At 41.5% G+C, this 27,072-nt stretch overlaps 1 protein-coding gene and 1 long non-coding RNA gene across 9 annotated transcripts in view; one reads left to right on the top strand and one right to left on the bottom strand.

Moving 5' to 3' along the window:
* Positions 1-14,756, bottom strand: part of LOC135969172 (uncharacterized) — a 25,236-nt gene extending 10,480 nt beyond the window's left edge. Inside the window, exon 1 of the long non-coding RNA XR_010584246.2 lies at positions 14,742-14,756. This is a non-coding gene — a long non-coding RNA (uncharacterized lncRNA). The remainder of the gene's footprint in view (positions 1-14,741) is intronic.
* Positions 14,210-27,012, top strand: MORF4L2 (mortality factor 4 like 2). 8 transcript variants are annotated; one of them, XM_005594248.3, is made up of 4 exons: positions 14,210-14,268; positions 16,970-17,059; positions 23,899-24,000; positions 25,464-27,012. In XM_005594248.3, the coding sequence occupies exon 4, from the start codon at positions 25,488-25,490 to the stop codon at positions 26,352-26,354; it is 867 nt and encodes a 288-aa protein (XP_005594305.1). In that variant the 5' UTR covers positions 14,210-14,268; positions 16,970-17,059; positions 23,899-24,000; positions 25,464-25,487; the 3' UTR covers positions 26,355-27,012. The 8 variants fall into 8 exon arrangements, with proteins under 8 accessions (XP_005594305.1, XP_005594304.1, XP_005594303.1 ...); XM_005594247.3 differs by having other exon boundaries at positions 23,879-24,000; XM_005594246.3 differs by having other exon boundaries at positions 23,848-24,000.
* Positions 27,013-27,072: the final 60 nt, after the last annotated feature.

Raw genomic sequence — 27,072 nt, 5'->3', positions numbered from 1 at the left:
TGGAATAGGGCAAATTCTTACCATCATCTAAATTCAGGGAACATTTAGCCTTACAGAGCTGGGTCGAGAAAAATACACACATATTCTCTATTTTAATAGCTTCTATTCATGACAGTGTAGTGATTACTGGTGGCTTTGGTACCAGACAGAGCCTGGGTTTGAATTACAATTCCAGCACTTACTAGATACGGGTTCTTGGACAAATGACTTCACCTCCCTCAGTCTCAGTTTCCTCCTCTAAAGGGACACTTGAAGGCTCTGAAATATCCAGCATGCAGTAACTATGTGGCCTTCAGCAAATCATCAAATTTTTCTGTGCTTCAGTTTTTGCATCTGTTAAATGAAGGCAATAACAATACCTACATCATAGGGTTGTTGTGGGAATTAAATGAGATAATGCAGGCTGGGCATGGTGGCTCACGCCTGTAGTCCCAGCATTTTGAGAGGCTGATGCAGAAGGATTACTTGAGACTAGGAGTTCAATACCGCCTGGGGAATATAGCGAGATCCTGTCTCTACAAAAAAAAAAAAAAAAAAAAAAGTAAAAATTAGCTGGGCAGCCGGGCGCGGTGGCTCAAGCCTGTAATCCCAGCACTTTGGGAGGCCGAGACGGGCGGATCATGAGGTCAGGAGATCGAGACCATCCTGGCTAACACAGTGAAACCCCGTCTCTACTAAAAAATACAAAAAACTAGCCGGGCGAGGTGGCGGGCGTCTGTGTTCCCAGCTACTCGGGAGGCTGAGGCAGGAGAATGGCGTAAATCCGGAAGGCAGAGCTTGCAGTGAGCTGAGATCTGGCCACTGCACTCCAGCCCGGGTGACAGAGCCAGACTCCTTCTCAAAAAAAAAAAAAAAAAAAAAAAAAAATTAGCTGGGCATGGTGGTGCACATCTGTAGTCCTAGCTACTTGGGAGGCTGAGGTGGGAGGATTGCTTGAGCCCAGGAGTTTGAGGTTACAGTGAGCTGTGATTGCACCACTGTACTCTAGCCTGAGTGACAGAGTGAGACCCTGACTCTAACAACAAAAAAAAAAGTAAGAAAAAAAAAGAGAGAGAGAGAGAGATAATGCAGGTAAAGTGCTTAAGTCAGTGCTTGGCAAATAGTAAGTACTCAATTAAAATTAGCTATTACATGACCAGACTACATCATCATAATCTCTCTTCTACTCCTGTCAAATTTCTAACATGTGGGCCTGTTTGGAACTTCAAATTTCTGTGCTGTGAGTCTCACTTGCTAAACCCACGCTCACAAAAAGGGTCAAGCTAAAATCACTTCTCTTTATATTTTGTTTCTCAACTGACACTAGGTTCTTCCTGCTGGCATAAAATGTGTTTAAAAACTATGCAACCACAGAAAATGGCTTAATCTCTCTTAGCCTCAGCTTTTTCAGGTGCGGGGAAGAAGAGGAAGAAGGAAAAGGAGGAGGGAGAGGGGGAGGAGAAAAAGAAAAAGCCGTGAGTCTCCCATCCAAAAGAAAAAATAAAGAGACAAACTACTCTCCATTTGACTTTGAATTTCTCTCCATTGACCTAACTGACCTATTGCTCTCCTTTTATTCACCACCAAGTTTCTTTTTTCTTTGTTTTTTTTTTTTTGTTGTTGTTTGTTTGTTTTGTTTGTATTTGTTTTTGTTTTTGTTTTGAGATGGAGTCTCTCTCTGTTGCCCAGGCTGGAGTGCAGTGGCGTGATCTCAGCTCACTGCAGCCTGTGCCTCCCAGGTTCAAGCGACTCTCCTGCCTCAGCCTCCCAAGTAGCTGGAACTACAGGCGTGTGCCACCATGCCCGGCTAATTTTTGTATTTTTAGTAGAGACGGGGTTTCACCATGTTGGTCAGGCTGGTCTCAAACTCCTGACCTCAAGTGATCTACCTGCCTCTGCCTTCCAAAGTGCTGGGATTATAGGTGTGAGCCACTGCGCCTAGCCCAAGTTTCTTAAAAGAAATGTCCTTACTAGCCATTTCCACATTGTCACTTCTGCCATTTACTTCTTAACACACTGTAATCTATCTTCTGCCTTCTTCTCCCTACCCACCCCTCAAATGCTTTTCCCATGTTCCTCATACTACCTTCTTAATCGCTATGTCAAATCAACACTTTTCTGCCCTAATCATTCATGAATTCTCTGTAACATTTGTCAGAGTCATCACACCTTCTTTGAGATTCTAGTCTCCCATGGATTTCATTCTCTAATTTCTTCTCTTGACCCTCTGGCCATACCTTCTATGTGTTCTTATTCTCCAGGATTTAATCTCCTGATTTCACTTTTCCTCACCACACGCCTACTGCTTGTCTGTTCTTGACTATTTCCATGGTTGTGATAACCTATGTGCTGATGATTCTCACGTTTCTGCCTTCACCCCACAGGTACCTCAAGAGCCAAAAAATGGCCAGGAGCGGTGGCTCATGCCTGTAATTCCAGCACTTTGGGAGGCCGAGGCGGGTGGATCACCTGAGGTCAGGAGTTCTAGACCAGTCTGGCCAACATGGTAAAACCCCATCTCTACTGAAAAATACAAAAATTAGCCAGGTGTTGTGGCAGGCGCCTGTAATCCCAGTTACTCGGGGGCCGAGGCAGGAGAACCGCTTGAACCCCGGAGGCGGAGGTTGCAGTGAACCGAGATCGTGCCATCGCACTCCAGCCTGGGGGACAAGATCGCGACTTTGTCTCAAAAAAAAAAAAAAAAAAAAAAAAAGAAAAGGAAAAAAAAGCCAAAAACTCACGGCCTCCTTCAAACTTTCTCTGCCACTCTGTCCTCCAATCTTCCTAATCTTGATGAGTCATCTAAGCCAGAAACTTGGGAGTCATCTTTGAAAACTAGTTCTTCCACAGCCCTCAGATAAAATCAATTACCAAGTCCTGTTGTGTTTACCGTTCAAATATTTCTGAAATTCCTGCCTCCTTCTCTATACTCCCTGACTTCATCTTGGTTCAATCTTTGACTCCAGGGTGGTTTCCTATCCTCCACACTATTGCCAATTTGACCTTTCTAAAACAGTCATTTATGACACTTCCTTGCTTTGAATCCTTCAATGACTCCCTATTGCCTCAGGAAAAATCCCAAGTAGCTTAGGTTGGCCTACCAGAAATTTTCTTCTCTGGCTCCTGCCAGTGACTCCAGCCTCTTCTCTCATCACTCCCCTCACTCCACTAAATGCACCCTTAATTTGGCGATGCTGATCCACCCACAGATCCCTGAACTCAGCAACCTGGATCCTGTCTAATGCTCTGTGCCTTTGCACATGCTGTTCCTTAGACTTTCAACACCTTCCCTTGACCACCTGAGGTACTTCTACTCATCTGTCAAGGTTCTAGCCAGATATCATGTTCTCTGTGAGGCATTCTCAAACCGCTATGACTCCAACATCCTGATAGATTTAGGTTATCTGATAATGCCCTGTACATAGCTCTATATTTGTGCTTGTAAGATTAGATACTGTTCTTTTGTCTATTTCCCTCACAGATAAATGAGTTTGAGGTCAGGAATTATAAGGTACTTATCTTTGTATTCCCCATACCAAGCTCATAGCATGAAATGAATTAGTGTTTACTATATAAGTTTTTAAAAGTAATGAGTACTGTAGTTCAAAAAATTTTTTAACCACCCAATTGCTGTGCTAGTTCTCAGTAACTCTACTTTCTTTGCAAGGGTTGTGTCATGAACCACTACACTATTAAGGTAACAAGTATCCTTGTGGTTTTTTTTTTTTTTTTCCCTTTTCAAAGCTCTTAACTGCCATGTCATCCTCAAAGCAAACTTTGAGGTAAGATAACCATGTATCCATGTAAGAGGTGACGAAATGAGGCTCAGAGACCTTAAGGGACTTACCCAAAGTTACCTATATCTCAGTACAGTACAATACTTTATCTATTTGGCAAAGGATTTTCAAAGTCATTTTCAAGGAGTCCTAGGGTTTCATGGGAAGGGAAGGAAGGACAGGCAGTCATACCCATCCCCCACACACATATACAGACGTTTCAATTTGCATAACTCCACTCTCAGTTTATATACTTGCTTTACCATAATATTTTCTTTGGAGTGGGGTGAGAGGATGAGAAGAGAGTTTACTGCTTCTTTAAAAAATTTGAAAATCAAAACTGCATCATCTATAACTTTCAATTTAAGCCATTTAACAGGTCGAGGGATGTTTCAGCTGTATTATTTGGCTAATATTATAGAAAGATCATTTTTTGAGAATAGGCTAAAGTCAAGGGCCATGATGACAAAGAAATCTAACAATTGGGCATCTTTCTGACTCTAAGCCCCGCTTTAAGTTATCAGCCTACAGAAGTCCTGAATACTTGTCACCCTACCTCCCCTTTTATACTTACTAACAATGCCTGCCTAATGATCTCACTCTTATCAGTCCTCAGTTTAATGCTAATCCTTAACTATTTCAGACAATGAGAATCACTGTTACAAAGACAACCCTGACCATCAGAAGGGTAAGAATGCTTAAGACAATTGGCCACAGCAACACATTTGCTATCTTGACTGTATTTAACTCTCACCAATATGCCCATGCAGAGAAATAAACAATTGGCTCTTTTAGAAAAACGAATGTCTCATGGGATTTCCCATAAGACAACTGGCTCAACAGATAACAATGTCTTAGAATTTTAGAACCTGGCACAGCAGAGCTAGAAGGGCCTTCCCAGATCATTTAGTCTCGTCTGCTCATCAGACAACATGGGGATACTGAGGGCTTGACTGGGTAAAGCTCAGGCCCTCAGTGTAGTCCTCCTTTTTTCTCAACTTAGTTTAAGCTGTGAAAGGAGAGAATAGAACAGGAAGTGAAAGACCAGAGTGTGTCATCATTTATTAGCTCCAGAGGCTCACTTCTGGGACAGCTCTGACTTGTAGACAGCAACAGATTCAAGGCCAAGGGTAATCTGCATGGGAGAAAACTGTTTCTGTGATGACCATTCAGTTCCCAACCTCTGCCCTGTTCATCTGTTGACTGACACTCATATTATTCACAGTCCCCAGAGAAACGGAATATAGCAAAAATCTTGGCAACAGTTACAATAATATTACAGGTGTGAAATGGTCATGCCAAGCTCCAAGTAGTAGAAATTCAGGATTTCCTTCACCAGGGTTTCTTTGTGAATTTGTTAATCCCTTAGACTTATATTTCTTTTAGTCTTTGCCTAGCAGAAACACAACCCATTATCGTCATTTGATTGGCCTAAGTGAACTTCAGGTTGGTCTATTAAGGAAGGAGACAATACAGTTTCTCATGAATATGTTGGTATTCTTCTATGAAATGTACTTCGTTGATTTTGGAGTTAACCCTTCCTGTCCCATCTCATTAGGATGTCAAATTCCAGGTGTATGAACCCCCTTCACCCAAGGCTACCTAAGAGGCAAAAGCAATGAATCATGGAAGTTAATCTCATTTGTCTCCATCTGCTATATATATAGTCTCTCTCACTAACATCCTGATGGTGGATTCATGTTTAGGGTAAAGGATTCAAGGAGGAAAGAGAGGGTCAAAACTAATGACTATATCTTTAAAGTGTCACTGATACCACGTATGATGTTATTCTTCAGCCACGAGATATCCAGTTAGGACTTCAGCTACAAAATAGTATCTATTTCTTTCCTTGACCCTTCTTTGGGGGTGGGGGTGTGAAGGGGTGAACGTGCAGTAGCTCTCTGACGTCTTAATTTGCTACCCCCTAATTACCTGGGAACTGAATCTGAAATGAAAAAACCATGCCCTGGCATTAAGGGCTACCCCAGGGTGAGTGGGTGTCCTCTGATTACCCCCGGAAGGTTTCTTGGAGCTGTGTTATTTCAGCCCCCCTCAAACTGCAAGGCAGTGCCTCTATTTTTAATGAGAAATCCAATTCTTTCTCCTGTCATTCCTTGAGTTTTTCCATGCTGCTTCACTCAAGAGGTGCACCTTGGTGGCCTGTTTGCCTTAGTAAGCCCAACCGAATAAGGTTAAGGAATGACTGATGCCTAACCACCCTTCCAGACATTCACCACCCTGCCATTTAGCCTCCTCACAGAAAGGTAAAAGTCTAGTGTAAACTGATATAATGATCCATCCTCTGAGTCTCACTGAGTCCCCAGTTTTACAGATGGTCCTGAAATTGAGGTCTTTTGCAGGCTCCAGTACCCTGAAAAGTCTCCATCACTGAGTCCAGGTAAAGCAAAGCCCTTCACTAGAAATTTGAAGTCACAAAGTGAGTGATAAGTGTAAGGGGTTCACCTAATTGTGAGCACCATCAAGGTAAGAAGAAAGTCTCCATCTGTAGCTATGAGCACAGCGCTTGGAACAATGGAGGTGGGCAAAAAATGCCAGCCCAACGAACAACTACACATGGAAGTAACTGTATTTGGCCATACTGCCAAATTTCTCTGGTTGGAAGGATCAATGAGTAAGTTTTCTTGTGTTTTTGGAGGAGGGAGTAACAGAAAAGAAGAGAATATGAGTCTACAAGATCACTGGGAGGCTGGGTTTAAAGTAAGCTGAGGTTTGAGTTCTCTGGGTTTTGTTTGATAATTTTTTGCTTTGTTCTGTTTGTTTTGTCAGATGGCAGGGTTCTCTCATGACTTTTTTATCCCCCTAATTAAAAACTTTTAAAGATTTCCTTTTGCACAGAAGTGTCAGATTAATCCTTCAGTTGGCTACTAATATTGCCTTATCTCCCTTGGATTTATTCACAAATTTTTGTGGAGAGACTACACAATATGCCAGGCACTGTGCTAAACACACAGATACATGGTGAAGAAGAAACATAGCTCCTGCCCTCAGAGGGCTGATATTCTGGCGGGGGAGACAAACTTAGATGGAGACATTTAAGAAGTGACTAGAAGGAAAAGTAAGATGGAAAGAAGCAAGAAGGACCAGGAAGGCAAAGGAGAAGGAAGATGTTAGAGGTAGGAGAGTTTGCAAGAGGGAAGTGATGTAACAGATTTGCATTTGCCAAAAAATTCCAGCTGCGGAGTGGAGAACAAATTGTAGGGAGACATGAGTAGGTCATCAGGTGAAAACAGTCATGTCTTAGAAAGGGGAACGTAATGGGTGCTATGGGAACATAAAGCAAGAGTACTTAATCTGGCCCTGGAGATCAGGGAAGGCCTCCCTGAGGAAGTGACATTTAAGTGAGTTTTGAAGACTGGGTTAACTGTGGTGAGGAACATGATGGGGTGAAGACTGAAGAGAGTCTGTGTCATACCAACCTTCTGCCTTCACGAAGGCAGGCCTCATTGTTACTAACAATTTGGTCCTAGCCTGGAATGCCTGGTATCTTTTTTTCCCCAACCAAATCATGTCTATCTTTCTACAGCCCTCTCAAACCCCATTTTCTCTGATGATGACCAGATATAACTACTCTTGTTTCTAAACTCTTATTCTATGTCTGTCACTTAGCATTTAAAGTCATACTATTTGGTATTGTGACTTAAGGTTACACGTTTCCAAACTTCTTGTAAGTTCCTTGAATTTACAAGCTGTCTTGTATTACTTTGGCATCAGCCAGAGTACCTAGCCCAGTGATAGGCACATGAGGTATTCAATGAAAGAATGAATGAATGAGGCACTAGAGTCCCTGCAAGCCTCCTTTGGTAGTTCACTATTATCTGTGAAGCTGACAAGGAAACGGGTCTGCTTTCCCCATAAGATTTGCACTAAGTACTTGGATCCACAGACCTAAGATCTGAAATTGACAGCTCCTTCCCTCTGGTCATTGATTCTCATCCCCTTGCAATCCTGCCCCCCACCACCACCTTCTATTGTTTCTTCTGTCTTCTGGTTCTCAGCCAGAATGAGAAAATGGTCTAGCTGTCCTCAGAGACTTACGCCAGCCTGGACTGCTCTGCAGTGCCATGAAGGGCCAGGACTTTTGTTTACAGCTGGGAGCATGGTGAGGTGGTGAGCACAGCTGACAGCCCCACTCTGAAGCAAACATCAATCTTCCTCTGTCCTCTCGGCCAAGTTTCACAGACCAGCTCTATTGGAAGCTGGCTGTACCGGCCTGGGTCTCATTGACGTCCCACCCAGAACTCTGGCCTGGGAGCAGCGGGGTGAATCTCAGCTTTGTACCTTTTAGGAACTGCCCTTGCTCCTTTCTCTGTCCCCAGTTTCAAACCATTTTATCTCAACCTCAGGACCTTGAGAGAACATGTGCTCTGATTTCCCCATGCCCTAAACAGTGCGCCACCTCCCCAACCATATCTGCTCACTCCCAGCAGTGTACAAACCCGTCATTTGCTCAGTCACACAGTGAAAACACAAGAAAGAACGAACCAAACCACACAGTTTTCAATGGGTACTCTATGGAACCTGCCTTTCCAAGCAGGTTCAGGTTGGACCTGGAACGGTCAGGTCCCAAGTCCTCGAAAGTGTGTGTGTGTGTGTGTGTGTGTGTGCGTGTGTGTGTGTGTGTGCGTGTGATCTTTGCCTTCAGGCAGCTTTCCCAATGTTTTATTTTTGTTGTTGTTGTTGATTTTTGTGTATGGTGACAGATAGGGATCCACTTCACTGTTTTAAAAACTGCAGGTCAGCTGGGCGTGATAGCTCATGCCTGTAATCCCAGCACTTTTTGAGAGGCCAAGGCGGGTGGATCACCTGAAGTCAGGAGTTCGAGACCAGCCTGCCCAACATGGCGAAACCCCATCTCTACTAAAAATACAAAAAGTTAGCTGGGTGTGGTGGCAGGCACCTGTAATCCCAGCTACTTTGGGGGCTGAGGAAGGAGAATCACTTGAACCCAGGAGGCGAAGGTTGCAATGAGCTGAGATCGCGCCACTGCACTCTAGCCTGGGCGTCAAGAGTGAAACTGCGTCTCAAAAACAAAAAACAAAACATCAAAATAAAACAAAAACCTGCAAGTCAGATGGGGCCCGGAGCCTTCCAAGAATACCCTGAGGTCCTGAGTGAGGGCCTCTTTGCCCCATATTCTGCTCCCTAGTGTCCTCTGTCTTTAGCAGCTTTGTCCTCTCCAACACTCACCTGGGGTGATAATGAAGCCCCATTACACTCCTAGTTCCATCTCCTGCCCCAAGATTCCCTTTGCTTGTGTTTCTCTTCCTGCTGGCTAACAGTTTTTGCCAATTAGCTGAGGTCTGTTTCCATGGTTTTCAAGCTCCCTCCACTCTCAGTCGCCCAAGTGATATGATATACTTCTTTCACCAACAGTGGTTCATTACAGCAAGGCTTACCTGTGGGGTTTGGTGGAGGGGGACTGCAGGCAGGAGGATATTTCCCTTCTAGAAGACCTAGTCAGAATTTTTGGCAAAGGGGCTTTTTCAATCTAAAATGCCCCCCTCCCCAGATTTTTACAGGGTATGTCTCTACTAAAGGCTGTGCATTCTACCCAACTCCTTGGTTAATAAGTCCTCTTCTAAAGAGAAACCCATGTGCGTTCTCTTCCCCAGGACTGATGAAGCACTTAAAACATTTTTTGTCTTTTTAAATGTTTTATTATGGAAAACTTCAAAAATACACAAAAGTAGGAAAAATAGTATAATGAACTCCCACATAACAAGCATTAAGCTTCAACAATTTAGATGTGGCACTTTACTACTGGTTTGTCCTCTTTAATATGACAGCTTATATTTTCAAAAGGCATAGCTTTTATCATTCCCAGTGTAACAGGGACTGTAGGTGGAGGTTAGAAGCATAAGCAAATTTAACTCTGGAAAAATGACTCAAGACATCCTCTTGAGGCAGTGCTCAGATTGTAGGACTCAGCATACACTGGGAAAAAAGCAGTCCTCTTTTCTGTGGGTTGGTGTGTAGCACGGATGACTTTACATGATCATTCCAAGTGAAGTCTGTGGCTCAGGAAACCACACATTCTGGTAAATTGTATGCTCAACTATTAACTCAGGAAGGGGACAACAAGGAATTATGTGTGAGTCTGGCATCCCAAGGTCACTGAAGGACATTACTGATTAGGTTCAGGATCTCAGTGTTTTGGGTCATTTGAAGAAGTAATCTCTTTCTGTCAAATGGGTGGGTCAGTCTCAGGGTGGGGATTTGTCATAGGAGGAGAGAGGAACTAGAAGAGGATGGATACCCCTAAAAGGATAAAACTTTCCCATGACTATTTTCATCTTTGCCCTGGTCTCACAGGCTAGCAAACTAGGTTGACTCAGACTACATTTCTGGACTGGCTTTACAGAATTCCTGTGGAATGAGGCCGGTATAAATAGATAGAAAAACATCCTTATTAAAGAAATACCATTTGCTTAGCTGAAATATTAGGTTTTATTTTTAACCTTTACATTAATGAAATGTTCTTCAAAAAAATCCAGTAAGCTAGTCAGAACCAAAATTTTAAAATATCAAATTAACCTCAGAATAGACCAATTTTATCTACTACCCAGAAACCATGGGAAAACACTGGTGTCTCTCTCCACCTTCCAGAACAGAATGACTACTACCTTCCAGACTTAGGAAGGCTCTTAGTCATGAGGTAAGTCATGAGGTAAGACAGGGCCAGCAGAAAATGTTGGGCAGGTTGCACCCTCCCCAAGGGTGCCCAACTAATAAGGTAGAGTCCAGGCTGAAATTCATTCTTCAGCTGCTCTGGTGAGGCTGCAACAGCCTACAGAAAGAAAAGTTATTTTTTCTCACTGTTCCACTGGAATGGGCCCTTCTCTGCAATTTGTCTGCCCCCAGGTGGCATGCTTTTCTAATTAGCACAAAAGCAACGTATGAGCTAATGGTGGCCTTGAAAATTAACACAGAGTTCTCAGATCCATTGCCTGTCCTTTGAAGGCTGGGACCATAAATATTCTCTGTCTGGCCTTGGGCCTTGGAGCCAAACATTGACCTAAGCTATTTTTCCATTCCAGTTGAAACAGACTGTGAAGACAGCAGTTCAGCTATACATTCAAAAGAGGAGTAATTCCCATTTTCTGAGAACCCACTAGTAAGTGGAGGTGGCAGGGGAAAATTCAAATTTGAGGCAGTAGCATGACATAATGGGAAAAAGCCTGGGCTTGGTCTGCCATTTACTTACTGAGTGTTTAACTTCTCTGGGCTTCAGTGAGGATTCGCTAAGATAACAGATGTAAAAAGCTGGGCACAGTGCTGTGTGACACACAAGAGGCATTCAGTTCCTATGCCTTTTTCTGTTACCACCCTGACTCCAAAGTTAATTCACACTGTTCACATGCTTGGCCTTGAAACCTCACTCAGTAAAGCATAAGGATGGGTATACTAGACAGAATGTTAGAGCAAGAGTCAGGAGATGTGGGTCCCAGTGCCAGACATATCCCCTATCACAGTACCTTGGGTAAGTTACCTCCCTCTCCTGACACCATCAGTAAAACAGGAGAACACCCCTAGCTCTGATGCTGAGAGAAAAAAGCAGACATCACTTTTCTTGGGCATCTGCCATGAGATATGCGCCGTGTTAGGCCCTTTTACATATCCTCTAAATCAGCACTGTCCAGTAGAACTTTTTGTAGTGGTGGAAATGTTCTATATCTGCACTGTCTAACATGGTAGCCACTAACTGCAAGTAGCTATCGAGCCCCTGGAATGAGACTAGTGCAACTAAGGATCTACATTTTAAAATTTCACTGCATTTAAATTTAGCCACATATGACTAATGGCTATAGTATTGGATAGTGTGGCTCTAAGATTATGAAATAGAAATATTTGTTCCTATTTAATATGTGACACTGAGGCTTAGAAAAGTTAAATAACTTAAAGTCACTTAACAAGTAAATAACTAAACCAGATTCAAAGCCAAAAAGTAGAAAGCTTAGTAAAATAATATGGGCAGATATGCCAGGAATTATCCAGGCTCCGCTATTTACAAGTTATATGACCAAAGAAAAATAATTACACACTGCAGAATGCACTTTCATTATCTATAAAATGATGATATCATCCAATTTGCAGGCCTATTGTTGAGATTAATGGGTGTGTAGAGTGTGTGGCCCATAACAGGTTTTCAACAACTGTTTCCTCACCACCCTGATAACTTCAACACACATAGAAGAGATTTAGACATATGGCTGGGTGCAGTGACTCATGCCTGTAATCCCAGCACTTTGGGAGGTGAGGCGGGTGGATCACCTGAGATCAGGAGTTCAAGACCAGCCTGGCCAACATGGTGAAACCCCATCTCTACTAAAAATAGAAAAATTAGCTGGGCGTGGTGGCGCATGCCTGTAATCCCAGCTACTCGGGAGGCTGAGGCGGGAGAACTGATTGAACCGGGGTTGGGGGTAGGGGGAGGGAAGGGCGGAGATTGCAGTGAGCCAAGATCGCACCACTTCACTCCAGCCTGGGTGACAGAGCGAGACTCAGTCAAAAAAAAAAAAAAAAAAAAAAGAAGAAGAAGAGATTTAGACATAAATAAAAAAGGCAATTGCAGAGTAAAGAGAACATTGGGGAATTAAAAAACAAGAAAGAAAACATTCAGAAGCTTTTACGTGATATCCTATTATAGAATGGAGATGAGGAAGGGTATGAGTAGGAAACACCGAAATATTTCCACTTACTTGGTTTCCTTTCCTGCACTCTTCTTGACACTCCAGTCAACATTAGCCAAAGCAGGGAACAAGTTATTTCTAATGTATTTTGAGGCTTGGAAAGACAAGTCATTATGGTTACACAACAGAGTACTATTAGGGGCTTGGGCTAGAGGCAGGTGAAGTTCAAATCCTGGTTCCCATACTTGTTGTGTGCACTAAGAAAATAATTTGACATCTCTACACATTAGTTTTCAATCTGTAAAATAGGACTGATAATATGGATGGTGTGTGAAAACATATACTGTGCATCATTTATTATTTTGCTTTACATTCTGTAGCACCCTCTAGTGGTGTATACAAAAATATGCATTGCATTTCTACTCTCCAAAGCAGTGGTTCTCAAACTTCAGTGTGTGCTGGAATCACTGGGATAGTTTGTAATAACACAGATTACCAAACCCCACCGTGCGAACTTCTGATTCATTAAGTTTGAGGTGGGACCTGAGAATGTGAATTTCTGACAATTTTTCAGGTGATGCTGATGTTTCTGGTACATCCAGGAAACACATCTTGTGAACCACTGCTCTAAAAAAATCCCTCTTGTGTACAAGTATATAAGATAGATAATTGAAAGGGGTATGATTTTTGTTGTTTGACTTTGATCTAGTACTGCTCATCTAATAAGGACTTGGTGATAAATTTAAAAAAAAATCGACATGAAGGATATAACACAGCATCTAAAATATAGAAAGCATACAAAAAACTGAGGATCACAGAACATAAATCATTTGCCCAGGGTACTGAGACTAGTAAGTGGTGGAATGAGGTTAACAATTAAGTCTCTTTCTCTCACTCCAAAGACACAATAAAATCTACCAATACCACTACAGAAAATAGGGTGCAAACACACATATCTGATACAAATTTCAAGAGAAAAGGAAAATCAGTTTTCTTTTTTTTTTTTTTTGAGACGGAGTCTCACGCTGTTGCCCAGGCTGGAGTGCAGTGGCGCGATCTCGGCTCACTGCAAGCTCCGCCTCCCGGGTTCACGCCATTCTCCTGCCTCAGCCTCCTGAGTAGCTAGGACTACAGGCGCCCGCCACCGCGCCCGGCTAATTTTTTTGTATTTTTAGTAGAGACGGGGTTTCACTGTGGTCTCGATCTCCTGACCTTGTGATCCGCCCGCCTCGGCCTCCCAAAGTGCTGGGATTACAGGCTTGAGCCACCGCGCCCGGCCTTGGAAAATCAGTTTTCAATACCAGGGTCCAAGTTTTACTGATGAGTTCTTATCTCTTTACTAAAGTAACAGCTATCTGTATTTTCAGTTTGGGTGAGTTGCGAGCATTTGAAAAGTTGAGGAAAAAGGGTTAGGATCTTCAGCATCAGTGCTTGGGTCATTCATTAACTCTTTGATTAAACAAGGCAAGGACAAAAGAAGCGAGGGATGGAGAGGGGCCTTCCCCCCCGCCCCCCCACCCAAGGAGAAAAGGAAAGAAATGAGTAAAATTATTTGGATCTTGGGTCACAGTTCCCTGCCTACTAGTGCTATTCACAGAAGCTGATTTTATTTTTTCCTAGGAATGAACGATATCAATGATGCCTTAGATATTAGCGTTCAGCAAATCAAGAAAGGGGAGGGGGGAGGGAAACAAAATCCCAGAATCCCAGGGACCACACAGCCAATCCTTTGCTGGGATTTGGCGGCATCTAGTGGCGAACTCGAGAGGTATAAACCTTACCCACAGAACTTTCTGGAAAATTAACAGTGCGTATTTGCCTGAAGAAGGTCAGTGTGCTTGCTTGGAGATCAGAACGCAAAGGTAAGAGCGCCCTAGTCACCATAAAAATCCGGAGTCTCTAACGGAGGGGAAGGCTGTCATAGATAGATATTCTCATAGGAAAATTGTATTTGTGCCAAGAGAACTGCACGCAACCTTGAAGGGAGGGGGGAGGTGTGGAAGAGGGGAGGGAGGAGGATACTAGACAACTTGAAAGAAGTCTCCCTTTGGAGTTGCTAATGTGACGATGGAAGGCTTTGGCTCTGAATCATTGGAGGGCTGTGGTTTACGACCGGATTTTGGCACAGAGGAGTATTTAAATCAGGGAAAGCCAAAATATTTCTGACAGTGCCCCTTTATCTCTGTTATTGTCGCCTTGCCTTAATTATTTATTTTCCTTTTCATTAGAACATTTTCAAACAAAATACAGAAATAGATAACCTGCGCGCAGTAGCTAACCCCTCCCCGCAACTCCCACCCCAATCACGCACGCGGGCGCGCGCCGTGGCTCTCACCAGTCCAGACGCCAGGGGCGCACGCCTGCGCAAACACATCACCTCCAGCGCCACGAGGGCCGCTCACACAGCAACCCCAGGGGCACTCGAGCCTGCCCGCGCACTAACACACTGGCCTTAATGCCTTGCGCCCGTTGCACTCACGACCCTAACTCGCAAACACAGCAGAACCCCCCACTGCGCCTTTTTTTTCCATGTTCGGGGAGTTGCGCCACAGGCCTGGGGGCGTGGCTCCAGATTTGACCTCGCGCTTCCCCACTCGCGGGAACCTTAGCTCATTTCCGCCTATTTCCGCAGGCCACGTAGACACTTCCTCTCCCAGTGGGGGGCTGGGGGGAAACACAAACCCATAATGCCTCCCTGCAGGAAAAAAATTAAAAAAAAAAAAAAAAGGAAAAGGAAAAAAAAAAAAACCTTCTGGTCAGAGGAACTCTGGGTCGTGAAATAGGCCACGTGAACATTCTGCCCTATAGACTTATGACCCAACGGCTGTCACGCTTTTGGAGGGCGGGCTAAAAACCTAAGAGGGCGAACGTCATTGGCCGGAACGCGCACTGACGGAGGAAGAGGATTGGTTTGCTGTAGGCCTTAACAGTGAAGAAGCAGGTTGCTAGCACCCGCCTTTACTGCGGCGAAGTGTCATTGCTGACGTGGGGGTGGTTGTCCAATCATTTGGTTATGGAACATTCTAAAACTTAGACAAGACGATTGTGATTGGCTGAAGGGCATACGCCCTCCTCCAGGGTGACGTGTCTGCCTATGGATATCAGTTGCCAGAGAAACCTGGCTTTACTATGGCGGTTGGAGGAACGGCAGTGATCACACGTCGTCTGCTGGGAAGATCTGGATTCTCGTTTCAGGTTTCGGGGTGGGGGTGGGGAGAAAGGGTCGATGATTTCCTCTTTTCGTCGGGTATAGACGGGATTAGCTAGTTCCTTCACAATCGGTCAGAGCTGGATTCAGATTCCTGCTCGCCAACGCCCAGCTTGGGCAAGGCTCCTGTTCTTTCTGTGTCTCGGTTTCCATGTTTGTAAAATGGTGATAATAATAGTATCTACCTCAGAGACGTGTACTGTATAATGGTGCGTATAAGGCACGTAATATGAAGCCTGGCCCCTGAAGATATTAGCTATTGTTATGGAGATAAATAATACACGTAATAGAATGAGAAAAATTATAAATTATATAAATTCGCTAATTGTAGTGCCCTTTCTGCCATCAACTTCTTTCCTAGAATAAATTAAAGATAAAAGAGATATATCAATTTTTACCAATGAAATAATTTGCTCTTTGGGAATTGCCTCAAAATTGCAGAGATTGTAATTTTCCCATGTTGAAAAGTTAAATAAAAGGTGGGGGGGTGGAGTGCGAGAAAGAAAGAGATGGAGAACGAGAGCGAGCTGGAGATGAACCACATGCGATGAGTAGGCCTTGTTTGGATCCTGAATCGAACACACCAACTGTAAAAATATGTTTAAGACGCATCGGGAAAATTGGAACATGGATTCGATATTTGATGTTTTTTAAGGAATTGATGTCAATTTTTTTAGGCGTCACAGTAGTATTGTGATTATGTTTTCAAATTGTCCTTTTTTGTAGAGACATATACGAAAATATTTACGGATTAAATAATATAATGTCTGGGATTGGCTTCTAAATACATTAATGACTAGGATTTGCTTCAAAATAATCTAAGCGGTAGGGGGAAATGGGGAGGGGTATAGATGAAACAAAATTGACCCTAAATTAATAATAGTTTTTGCTGAGTGATAGGCAGTGGGTTCCGTATATTAATCTGCTTTCCTTGGTATACGTTTAAATTTTTGTATAATAAAATACAGAAGTCAGATATTCCCGTGAGCTTGAAAAAGTCGGGGGTGGGGGGGAGCAGTGGGTGGGGTTATAGATGAAACAAGATGGCCTTCAGTTGGTAATTGTTGAAAGCTGGATGATGGATTCGTGTAGGTTTGTAATACTATTCTTTTATTTCATCCATTTGAAATTATCTTTAAGGAAAAGTTAAAAAAATTGTCAGAAGTTATATAAATATACAATAAGTTAAATTTGAAAATGTAGCCACAAGAAAGGAAAAAGAAATACTTGTACATTATTTATCAGCTTTGGTGTCCTTTGTGTGTGATGAAATTGCATTGGCTGATGTAGAAGAAAGCCATATCTCATATCTTTTTATTTTATGTCCTTTCCTGTCCTTTTGTTTGACCTTCTAGGTCACCATCAGAAAAGCTAAGTTTGCTGTATAGTGAGGATCAGGAGGTCTGATCCTGATTGCAGAACCTTCCCTGATTACAGAATCTTGGGTAAGTGCCTCCCTTCTGGCCTCAGTTCTTAAACAAGATAATACCACATAACCTTCCTAACTGTCCAGGAATATTTTGAAAATTAATAAGCTCCTATCTGGGAAAGTAGTCTAAATTCTGAGAAGAGAAGGATGGGGCTAAGTCCATTGGTAGTTTCAGTATAGAAAGTACATAAGCAACAGAGGACTGTGTAATCTTACATCTCTTGATAAAAGATATTACAGTCAATCCCCTGTAGTAGTTCCACAGTTCCATATATTACATTTTTCTTTGGAGCATCCTATATGCAGCATAGTTTAGTGGTTAAGAGCAAATACTTCCTGAATTTAAATCCTGGCTCTGCCACTTAACTATGTGATCTTGGGTAAGATACTTACTCACTTTATACCTAAGTTCCTCATATATGAAGCAGAGATGATAATAATAGTTCCTACTTCGTAGGATTGTTGAGAGCATTACATGTAAAGTACAAGGACAGTGCATGGCACATATAAGTATTTGCTTTAATAATAATTATGGTTCTGTTAGTCCTGATAATCTCCTGTTTTATCTACACATTTACACCTACTTCTAAAAGCAGTGGATATCTCTTTTTGGAATTGTGTAAAAATAATAATAATTAATACTGTTGGTTTCTCTCCTCGTTTTCCAGAAGCAGCAGTTACCACTAGAACTGAATTCCGAAATTATGACTTCTGGCTTGTCTTAACAATCTAGAAAGGTTTTAAGTATATTGATCATATTTATTTATGAGAAAATTTCCAGGAGCTATAATTTTAGCTAGCAGTTCAAACCAAATTTATAAATAAGCAAGTCTTTTCACTGAATATTCAGTCTGCTAACAGCTTTTACATCATTCCTCCTTTGTCTCAGACTTAAAAAAAATCTATTAAATGTAATGGAAATGTTTCAAGATCTAGAAGAGAAAATTGATATGAATGTAACTGATATGGTATATGTGCATTTAAAGGTTTATTCCAACAAAATGTTATTCACACTCTTTTCTGACATATGCATACACAAAAGATGTTAGCATTTGCAGTCTGATTCCCAAATGACACATTGCTTGTGTGGAGAGATGAAGTAAGGTTTGAAGGTTTTTCAACCTTTTGACAGCTACATATGGAGTCACTGTAATTTCCTTTTTTTCCTCCCTTCTGAAAAGTAGGTTTCAGCAGGTAGGTTTCAGAGGAGGGCCCTGCCCTCGTGGAAGAGATGCATTAGATCGGTAGGCACCGAATACCTTTACATGAGACCATTTAGAGAATGATTAGGGGCTAAAGGTAGGAGGTGGACTGTTGAGCCAACAGGGACTCAGAGAAAGCAAGGGTCAGGGTGACCTGAAATAGAGAAAAAAAATCTCACAAAGGAAGAGGACCTTGACCTGGCTCTCAGAGAATGGGTGGAACTTAGGAGGGAATGAGCCCAGTCTGAATGGTATGTCTACAAAGTATACTATGTGCAGTGATGATTAACTGAAAAATTGGGCTGACCATTTGTGAGATCCATGAATAAGAGTAGATCAGAAAGTCAGTGTGAGTTTTAAATATATATATTTTATTATAAAATGTTAATCACATAATATGTGAAGTCACTATTGATAACCTTTTCTATTGGTCCTAGTGTTTTGCTATTTAAAATAATACTGCATTAAATATTCTTAGTGTAGCCATCCATTTACAAGTGTTATTCAAGAGCAACATTTATGCCTTTAAGCTGTGATAATTAAATTAATACGGGGGAGAACTGTCAGATATACCACTGTGACAGAACAGATGGCCTAGAGACAGTGATACCTTTAAAAGTTAAATAATTGCTGAGCGCGGTGGCTCACGCTTGTGATCCCAGCACTTTGGGAGGCCAAGACGGGTACGAGGTCAGGAGTTCAAGACCAGCCTGGCCAAGATGGTGAAACCCCCGTCTCTACTAAAAATACAGGCGGGTGCCTGTAATCCCAGCTACTCGGGAGGCTGAGGCAGAGAATTGCATGAACCCAGGAGGCGGAGGTTGCAGTGAGGCGAGATCGCGCCATTGCACTCCAGCCTAGGTGATAGCGAGACTCCGTCTCAAAAAAAGAAAAAAAAAAATTTAAATAATCAAAAATAATTTGGAAGAGAGTACCTTGAAAGACCCATATACCTCTGAGAATTTAGAATGTTATAAAGTGGTATTTCATACCAGTGGGGAAAGAATAAACTCTTCAGTGGTTAATATTAGAAAAAGTTAGTTATATATTTGAGGAAAACTATAAAAGTACCAATAATGGGTAGGAAATCACTTCTACAGTATTTTTGGAGCATTTTCCCTAAGCATGATGTAAAAGCCAAAGGTCACAAGGGAAAAAGCTGATAGATTTGTCTGTGATATTGAGAGATGTATGCACATATACATACAACAGTCTTACAGTAAGACACCATTAGACAAACTGATGGTTTGGAAAAAAATTTCCAACATAAAATAAAACTAATATTTAATTGTTAGAAAATAATAGCAAACAACCTAGTAGAAGAGAACAAAAATATTCATATAAGATAACGTATGTGACCAGTGAATGTATGAAAAGATGACATCACACAAATTCAAATGAAATTATCTTTTTTTTTTTTTTTTTTTTTTTTGAGACGGAGTCTCGCCCTGTCTCCCAGGCTGGAGTGCGGTGGCCGGATCTCAGCTCACTGCAAGCTCCGCCTCCCGGGTTCACGCCATTCTCCAGCCTCAGCCTCCTGAGTAGCTGGGACTACAGGTGCCCACCACCTCGCCCGGCTAGTTTTTTGTATTTCTTAGTAGAGACGGGGTTTCACCATGTTGGCCAGGATGATCTCGATCTCCTGACCTCGTCATCCGCCCGTCTCGGCCTCCCAAAGTGCTGGGATTACAGGCTTGAGCCACCGCGCCCGGCCTCAAATGAAATTATCTTACTACATGTTAGGTTGGCCCAAGAAAAGCCCCTCTCCTTTTTTTTTTTCAAAAAGATGTTTTTCCAATGTTCTTGAAGTCATGAAAAAATGAACTTTTATATTTTTGTTAGGAGTACAAATTAAAACAGTTCTTTGTGAGATGAATTTGGCTCTATCTCATAAAAGTTATAAATAAGCAAATCCTTTGGCTAAATAGTTCCTCTTGGAATATATCCTTCAGAGGTACTTAATGCTCTAATATTTGTATACACTGATGTGCATTGCAGTATTTTTGTGATAATGAAATATTGGGAAAAGCCTAAATGTTCAGAGACTGGTTATAGTACATAACAGATTAAAGAATGTGTTATGACTATTAAAAAGAAAAGGTAGGTATGTACTGACATGGAAAGATGCCCATGATAAGTGAGCAAGGCAAGGTGCAGAGCAGTATGCATCTCACATTTGTCAAAACAAATAAATGCATGCTATATATTCACATACCTATGTGTATAATATACACATTGAGTCTTTAAAGTTACGTTTTATGTGAATGTGTACATGAAAAGATTTGAAGGCCTACATGCTCATTCAGAGGATACTCCTAGGATTGGGGTGGGAGAGGGGTAGGTGATAAGGGAAGAATGTTCACATCTTTATATAATTTGTTATCTATAGGTATATAAAAGAAATATAAATGGTACCACAAGATCTAATTCATTGAGGTGAACGAAGATTGTCAGTTCATAACTTACAAACTACTGGATGGATTAAGGAGTTAAAATAAAAGAAATCTATCAAAATATTTGTTCTTAATTTTTAAACTTAAAAATGAAAGGAAAAAAAGTATTTTAAAATGATCCCCAGTGCTGGCCAGAGCATGAGGCATAGTAAATATTTTTACACACTGCTTGTAGGATTAGAAATTGGCACAACTTGTGCAGAGGGAGTAATTTGGCAGTGTATTGAGAGTGTTCTATCTCTTGACTCACTAAGCCCACTTCTGAGAGTCTTAAAGGAATAATAGGAAGCAAGAGTAAAAAATGTTTACACAAAATGTTTTCATTGATTATTAAAGAATATATTGGTGGGAGGTGTGCATTGGATATTTCCAGGGAAGGAGTGGCTAAGTAAATTAAGGTATGCTCATTTGATGGAATCTCTTATATGACTCAAAATGGATGCATATTATAACCTTAACATGGGAAGATTATTGGTTATCATAGTAAAGTTTTTAAAAGAAAAAATCTAAGCTTTGATAGCCATTATGAGCTCACCTCTGTTTAAATGTATTATTTATACAGAGATTAAACTGTTGTAAAAATTAAAGATAGAAAACTAAGACAAACATAAGTACAAAAGTGTTTTCTGAATTTCTGGTTTACCCTAGAGCTGACCTGTAGGGAACAGGTGGGAAAATAGTTAATGACTGTTGTCCCTAATTTATGCCCCAATTTTCTCCATGTGTTGAGTCACAGCTCCCTCCACCCCTATTCACAATTACATACCCACCAGGGACCAGTCTGACTTCCAGAATGGTTTTTGTCCAGCTTGGCTCTACTTAATGTGTTTTACACAGTCTGGTTGGCACTAGGTCACGTTGCTTTCTTTAGGTGATATTTTCACTATCATCCTTTTGTTTTATGGAACCTCTGCACTATGAGCCCCAAGATGGGCTTTCTGGATTTACTCATGCAGGTTGAGTATCCCTAATCTGAAATGCTCCAAAATCTGAAACTTTCTGAGTGCCAACATGCCACTAGTAGATGATTCCACATCTGACCTCATGTGACAGGTGAAAAAGAATGTTTAAAATACTATATAAAATTACCTTCAGACTATGTGTATAAGGTGTATATGAAACAAATGAATTTCCTGTTTACACTGGGGTCCCATCCCTAAGATATTCTCGTGCATATGCAAATATTCCAATATCTGAAACACTTCTCATCCCAAGCATTTTGGATAAGGAATACTCAACCTGTAGTAACAATTCTCAGAAGTCTTCAGATACTGTATCTGCTCTGTCCTGGTCACAAAGCAATTCTTTTAGAAACATTATTCTAGAAGCATGATAGCTTACAATTTAATGCCATGATACACTGGCCACTATCACCACTGTCTGATCCTTCACAGGATGTGTCTCCGTGTCCCTCTCAGCCAGAAAGTTTCTGATTCCCACAGGGATCAGTCTCCATATTTACAAATTTTGATGCTTTCTGAAGACTGACTTTACCCTTGAATTTCTGCTCAAAGCTTTGTGCTCTTTCAGTTAGAGGATATTGTTTGCTTAGTGAAAGTACTAGCATCCAGGCCTCTCTTCCCAATAACTGGCTTTCCTGATTCAGGGATCTAGTCTTCAAGCATGCGTGCATATTTATTTATTTATTTGACAGAGTCTCACTGTCACCCAGGCTGGAGTGCAGTGCCACAATCTCCTGGCTCACTGCAACCTCCACCTTACAGGTTCAAGCGATTCTCCTGCCTCAGCCTCCCAAGTAGCTGGGATTATAGGTGTGCACCACTATGGCTGGCTAATTTTTATATTTTTAGTAGGGACGGGGTTTCACCATGTTGGCCAGGCTGGTCTTGAACTTCTGACCTCAAGAGATCCACCCACCTCAGCCACCCAAAATGCTGGGATTACAGGCTTGAGCCACCGTGCCCGGCCTTCTTTTCTTTTCTTCTCTTTTTGCCCACAGGTGCTACTACCAAACATTTCTTATCTCTGATTTTCTTCTCAGAGCCTCCCTGATGCCTGCCTACACAGTGTTAACGGCTACAGAATGGCTGATGGGCTTTTTCTTTAGGTGAAAGTTGTAGTTACTAGAGAAACCTGGTTTAAGGCTGGTCTACCATCATCCCTTTCTCAGAAGTTACCCTGATTTTAACAGGCTGGTATTTATCTGTCTAGATATTTCCATGCACATTTATAGACATCTGTTTAAAACACACACACAAATGAGAGCACACTCTTCCCAAAAACTATTTCACACTAATGTTTATTTCTGTACCTGTACTATCTTTTTTTTCTTTTTTTGGAGATGGAGTCTCTGTCGCCCAGACTAGAGTGCAGTGGTGCGATCTCAGCTCGCTGCAACCTCCGCCTCTCGGGTTCAAGCAATTCTCCTGCCTCAGTCTCCTAAGTAGCTGAGACTATAGGCGTGCGCCACCATGCCCGGCTACTTTTTTTGTTTTTTGTATTTTTAGTAGAGACGGGGTTTCACTACATTGCCCAGGCTGGTCTCAAACTTCTGACCTCATGATCTGCTTGCCTCGGCCTCCCAAAGTGCTGGGATCACAGGTGTGAGCCACCGCGCCCGGCCTTATCTGTCTCTTTACGATCGTATTGCATTTGGGATCCTATAGTATTACGCCATCTGCCTATTTACCTAATATATATTGAACATCTTTCCATGTCAGTACATGGATCTCTGCTTAATTCATTTGAATGTTCTTCTGTAGTAGTCATACATAATTTATGTTATCATTTTCCTATTGAAGAATAGGTAGGTGTTTTCCAGTTCTTCAGTACTGCAAACGCCACTACATTGAACATCTTTGTATCCATGTACAAATACTCTGGCAAGGTACTGTGCTAGCTGTTCAGCCTCATCACCTTTATGAAATTCTCACAGGAGCCTGTGAAGGCTATGGGTAATTTGCCACATTCCACAGATGAGAAAAAGAGGCTAAGAGAGCTTACATGTCTTGCCTGAGGTCTCACAACTCATCAGTGATGGAGCCTAACTGAAGTAAAGGTCTGTCTGACAGCAGAACTCAAGTATTTTCTCTCATACCACGATTTACAATTGCAGTATATGATTGATATATGTGTTTAAACATATAAACCACATGTTTATAAATTACTCATTTTTTTCTTTTCCTTAGATGATTTCACAAAAGTTCATCTTCATTGCAGATACCTGCCTTTCTTTCTAGGTTGTATCTCCCACTTCACCCTTCTAGACCATCCCAGAAGATCTATAAGATTTCATCTGGGAAATCACTAGGAGTTCTTGGAAGGGAAAGAAGGAAGATTGTGTAAGTCAAAGGAATTGTTTCCTCTGTCACACCGTAAGAATAATGGAAGACTATTTTTGCATCCTTTTCTCACTAGCACTCCCTGCTGCACTTTACACTGTAGATTATACCTGTTTCTTCTTGGAACGCTCATCTTCTTTGGCATCCAAAATGACATTCTTCTAATTCTGTTATGGCTACTCTTAAAATTTTTGTTTCATTTGTGGTCTCTATGCATCCCTTAAATGCCTTTCGTCCTTACGTTTTCCAGAATTCCATACTTGAAGTTCTTCCTCTCTTCTCCCTGATTTCATTGGCCCTCGTAGTGTCTACTACCAGCTATGTGATGTTTACTCTCAGATCTCCATTTCTGGCTTTTACTTCGCACCCGAGCTTTAATTTTGTGTGTGTGTGTGTGTGTGTGTGTGTGTGTGTGTGTGTGTGTTGGGGGGGTACCCAGTTAGCTGGACGAAACTGAGCTTTATAATTTTATGTTTAACTGTACACCTCACACGCAATAGGCCCAACACAACTTTTCCTTCAATCCATTTTCTCCTCCTGTAAATGGAGTATTATCATTTGGTGATAATACTAATGACCTAATCACCCATACCTGGGAGTCATCACTGACTCCTCCCTCACCAATCTTTTTTTTAGCTTCTTCAACAATCACTGACGGTGGTGTCATGTACCATTTCTTGTATCTGCTCCCAAGCCATTTTGTGCCTATAACTATCATTATACTAACCTTATTGTTTTATAATTGTCACTTTAGATATTTGGATCTCTAGCACCTACCATAGTACCTGTCCCAAAGCAGATATGCAGTAATGTATAATGACAAACTGAATAGATTAATGAATGGATGAATTACCTATGTTCTGTCATTTTATTTCTGATTCCAAACTAAACCCTAAATTCAGTGCTTTTATTAAATTCTTTAATTACCCAGGTTTGAAATTGCAGATTCCTCCCTCCTTTGTTTACTATATTCTTAATGATTTCTGTATTCTTCAGTTTCTCTTGCCTCTGTCATCATCCTAGTTCAGACCTTTCTGGACTTACACAAGAACCTTTACTGTTACTCATTTTGCCCTTAGTCAACTAAGTATAACCTTCCCTATTCCATATTGTCATTTCTCCTGTTCAGAAGTCTTAAATTTCAACTCCACTGCCTTTTATAGTTTCTTTTTCATTTAATTCCTTCTTTCTTTAAAATTGCTTTCCTATCTTGTGAGTGGCATCAACAGAGTAATTTGTGGGTAGATGTGATGAGTATTTGGGTGAGATGAGAGTAGTGGCTGGTAGTGAGGATCAGAGAGAGGGAAAGGAGGTAAAAAAAAAAATCACTTATAAAGAGTCCTGAAATGGGATTTGAAATCCAGATTTTAAGGGAGTTAGAATGTGTTATGCTCTGATGGGCCTTTATGAAACATAAAGGTTGCCATAGAAAACAACCAAGTAAAATATTTTATATATTACAGTGGTTGGAATAAAAACAGGGTTGAATGAGTTCCAGAAAGCAGGGTTCTCAACCTCGTGGACAGCAATCTGCAGAAGAAGAGAACTTCAAAAAACCAACTAGAAGCAACATGCAGAGAAGTAAGATGAGAGGGGCCTCCTCGGGAAAGAAGACAGCTGGTCCACAGCAGAAAAATCTTGAACCAGCTCTCCCAGGAAGATGGGGGGGTCGCTCTGCAGAGAATCCCCCTTCAGGATCCGTGAGGAAGACCAGAAAGAACAAACAGAAGACTCCTGGAAACGGAGATGGTGGCAGTACCAGCGAAGCACCTCAGCCCCCTCGGAAGAAAAGGGCCCGGGCAGACCCCACTGTTGAAAGTGAGGAGGCGTTTAAGAATAGAATGGAGGTTAAAGTGAAGATTCCTGAAGAATTAAAACCATGGCTTGTTGAGGACTGGGACTTAGTTACCAGGCAGAAGCAGCTGTTTCAACTCCCTGCTAAGAAAAATGTAGATGCAATTCTGGAGGAGTATGCAAATTGCAAGAAGTCGCAGGGAAATGTTGATAATAAGGAATATGCAGTTAATGAAGTTGTGGCAGGAATAAAAGAATATTTCAATGTGATGTTGGGCACTCAGCTGCTCTACAAATTTGAGAGGCCCCAGTATGCTGAAATCCTCTTGGCTCACCCTGATGCTCCAATGTCTCAGGTTTATGGAGCACCACACCTACTGAGATTATTTGTAAGAATTGGAGCAATGTTGGCCTATACGCCCCTTGATGAGAAAAGCCTTGCATTATTGTTGGGCTATTTGCATGATTTCCTAAAATATCTGGCAAAGAATTCTGCATCTCTCTTTACTGCCAGTGATTACAAAGTGGCTTCTGCTGAGTACCACCGCAAAGCCCTGTGAGCGTCTACAGACAGCTCACCATTTTTGTCCTGTATCTGTAAACACTTTTTGTTCTTAGTCTTTTTCTTGTAAAATTGATGTTCTTTAAAATCGTTAATGTATAACAGGGCTTATGTTTCAGTTTGTTTTCTGTTCTGTTTTAAACAGAAAATAAAAGGAGTGTAAGCTCCTTTTCTCATTTCAAAGTTGCTACCAGTGTATGCAGTAATTAGAACAAAGAAGAAACAGTAGAACATTTTATTGCCTAGTTGACAACATTGCTTGAATGCTGGTGGTTCCTATCCCTTTGACACTACACAATTTTCTAATATGTGTTAATGCTACGTGACAAAACGCCCTGATTCCTAGTGCCAAAGGTTCAACTTAATGTATATACCTGAAAACCCATGCATTTGTGCTCTTTTTTTTTTTTATGGTGCTTGAAGTAAAACAGCCCATCCTCTGCAAGTCCATCTATGTTGTTCTTAAGCATTCTATCTTTGCTCAAATTGTTGAAGGATGGTGATTTGTTTCATGGTTTTTGTATTTGAGTCTAATGCACGTTCTAACATGATAGAGGCAATGCATTATTGTGTAGCCACGGTTTTCTGGAAAAGTTGATATTTTAGGAATTGTATTTCAGATCTTAAATAAAATTTGTTTCTAAATTTCAAAGCAAGTAATTTGCAGTGTGCCTTTCATGTTACTGAGGCTGGTATTCTGTGGTTATTGTAGAAAT

The sequence above is a fragment of the Macaca fascicularis genome, chromosome X (genome assembly GCF_037993035.2).
Source record: "Macaca fascicularis isolate 582-1 chromosome X, T2T-MFA8v1.1".
Lineage (NCBI taxonomy): Eukaryota > Metazoa > Chordata > Mammalia > Primates > Cercopithecidae > Macaca > Macaca fascicularis.
Note: the sequence above shows the minus strand (reverse complement) of the source record. Positions and strands in the feature narration are given on the sequence as shown.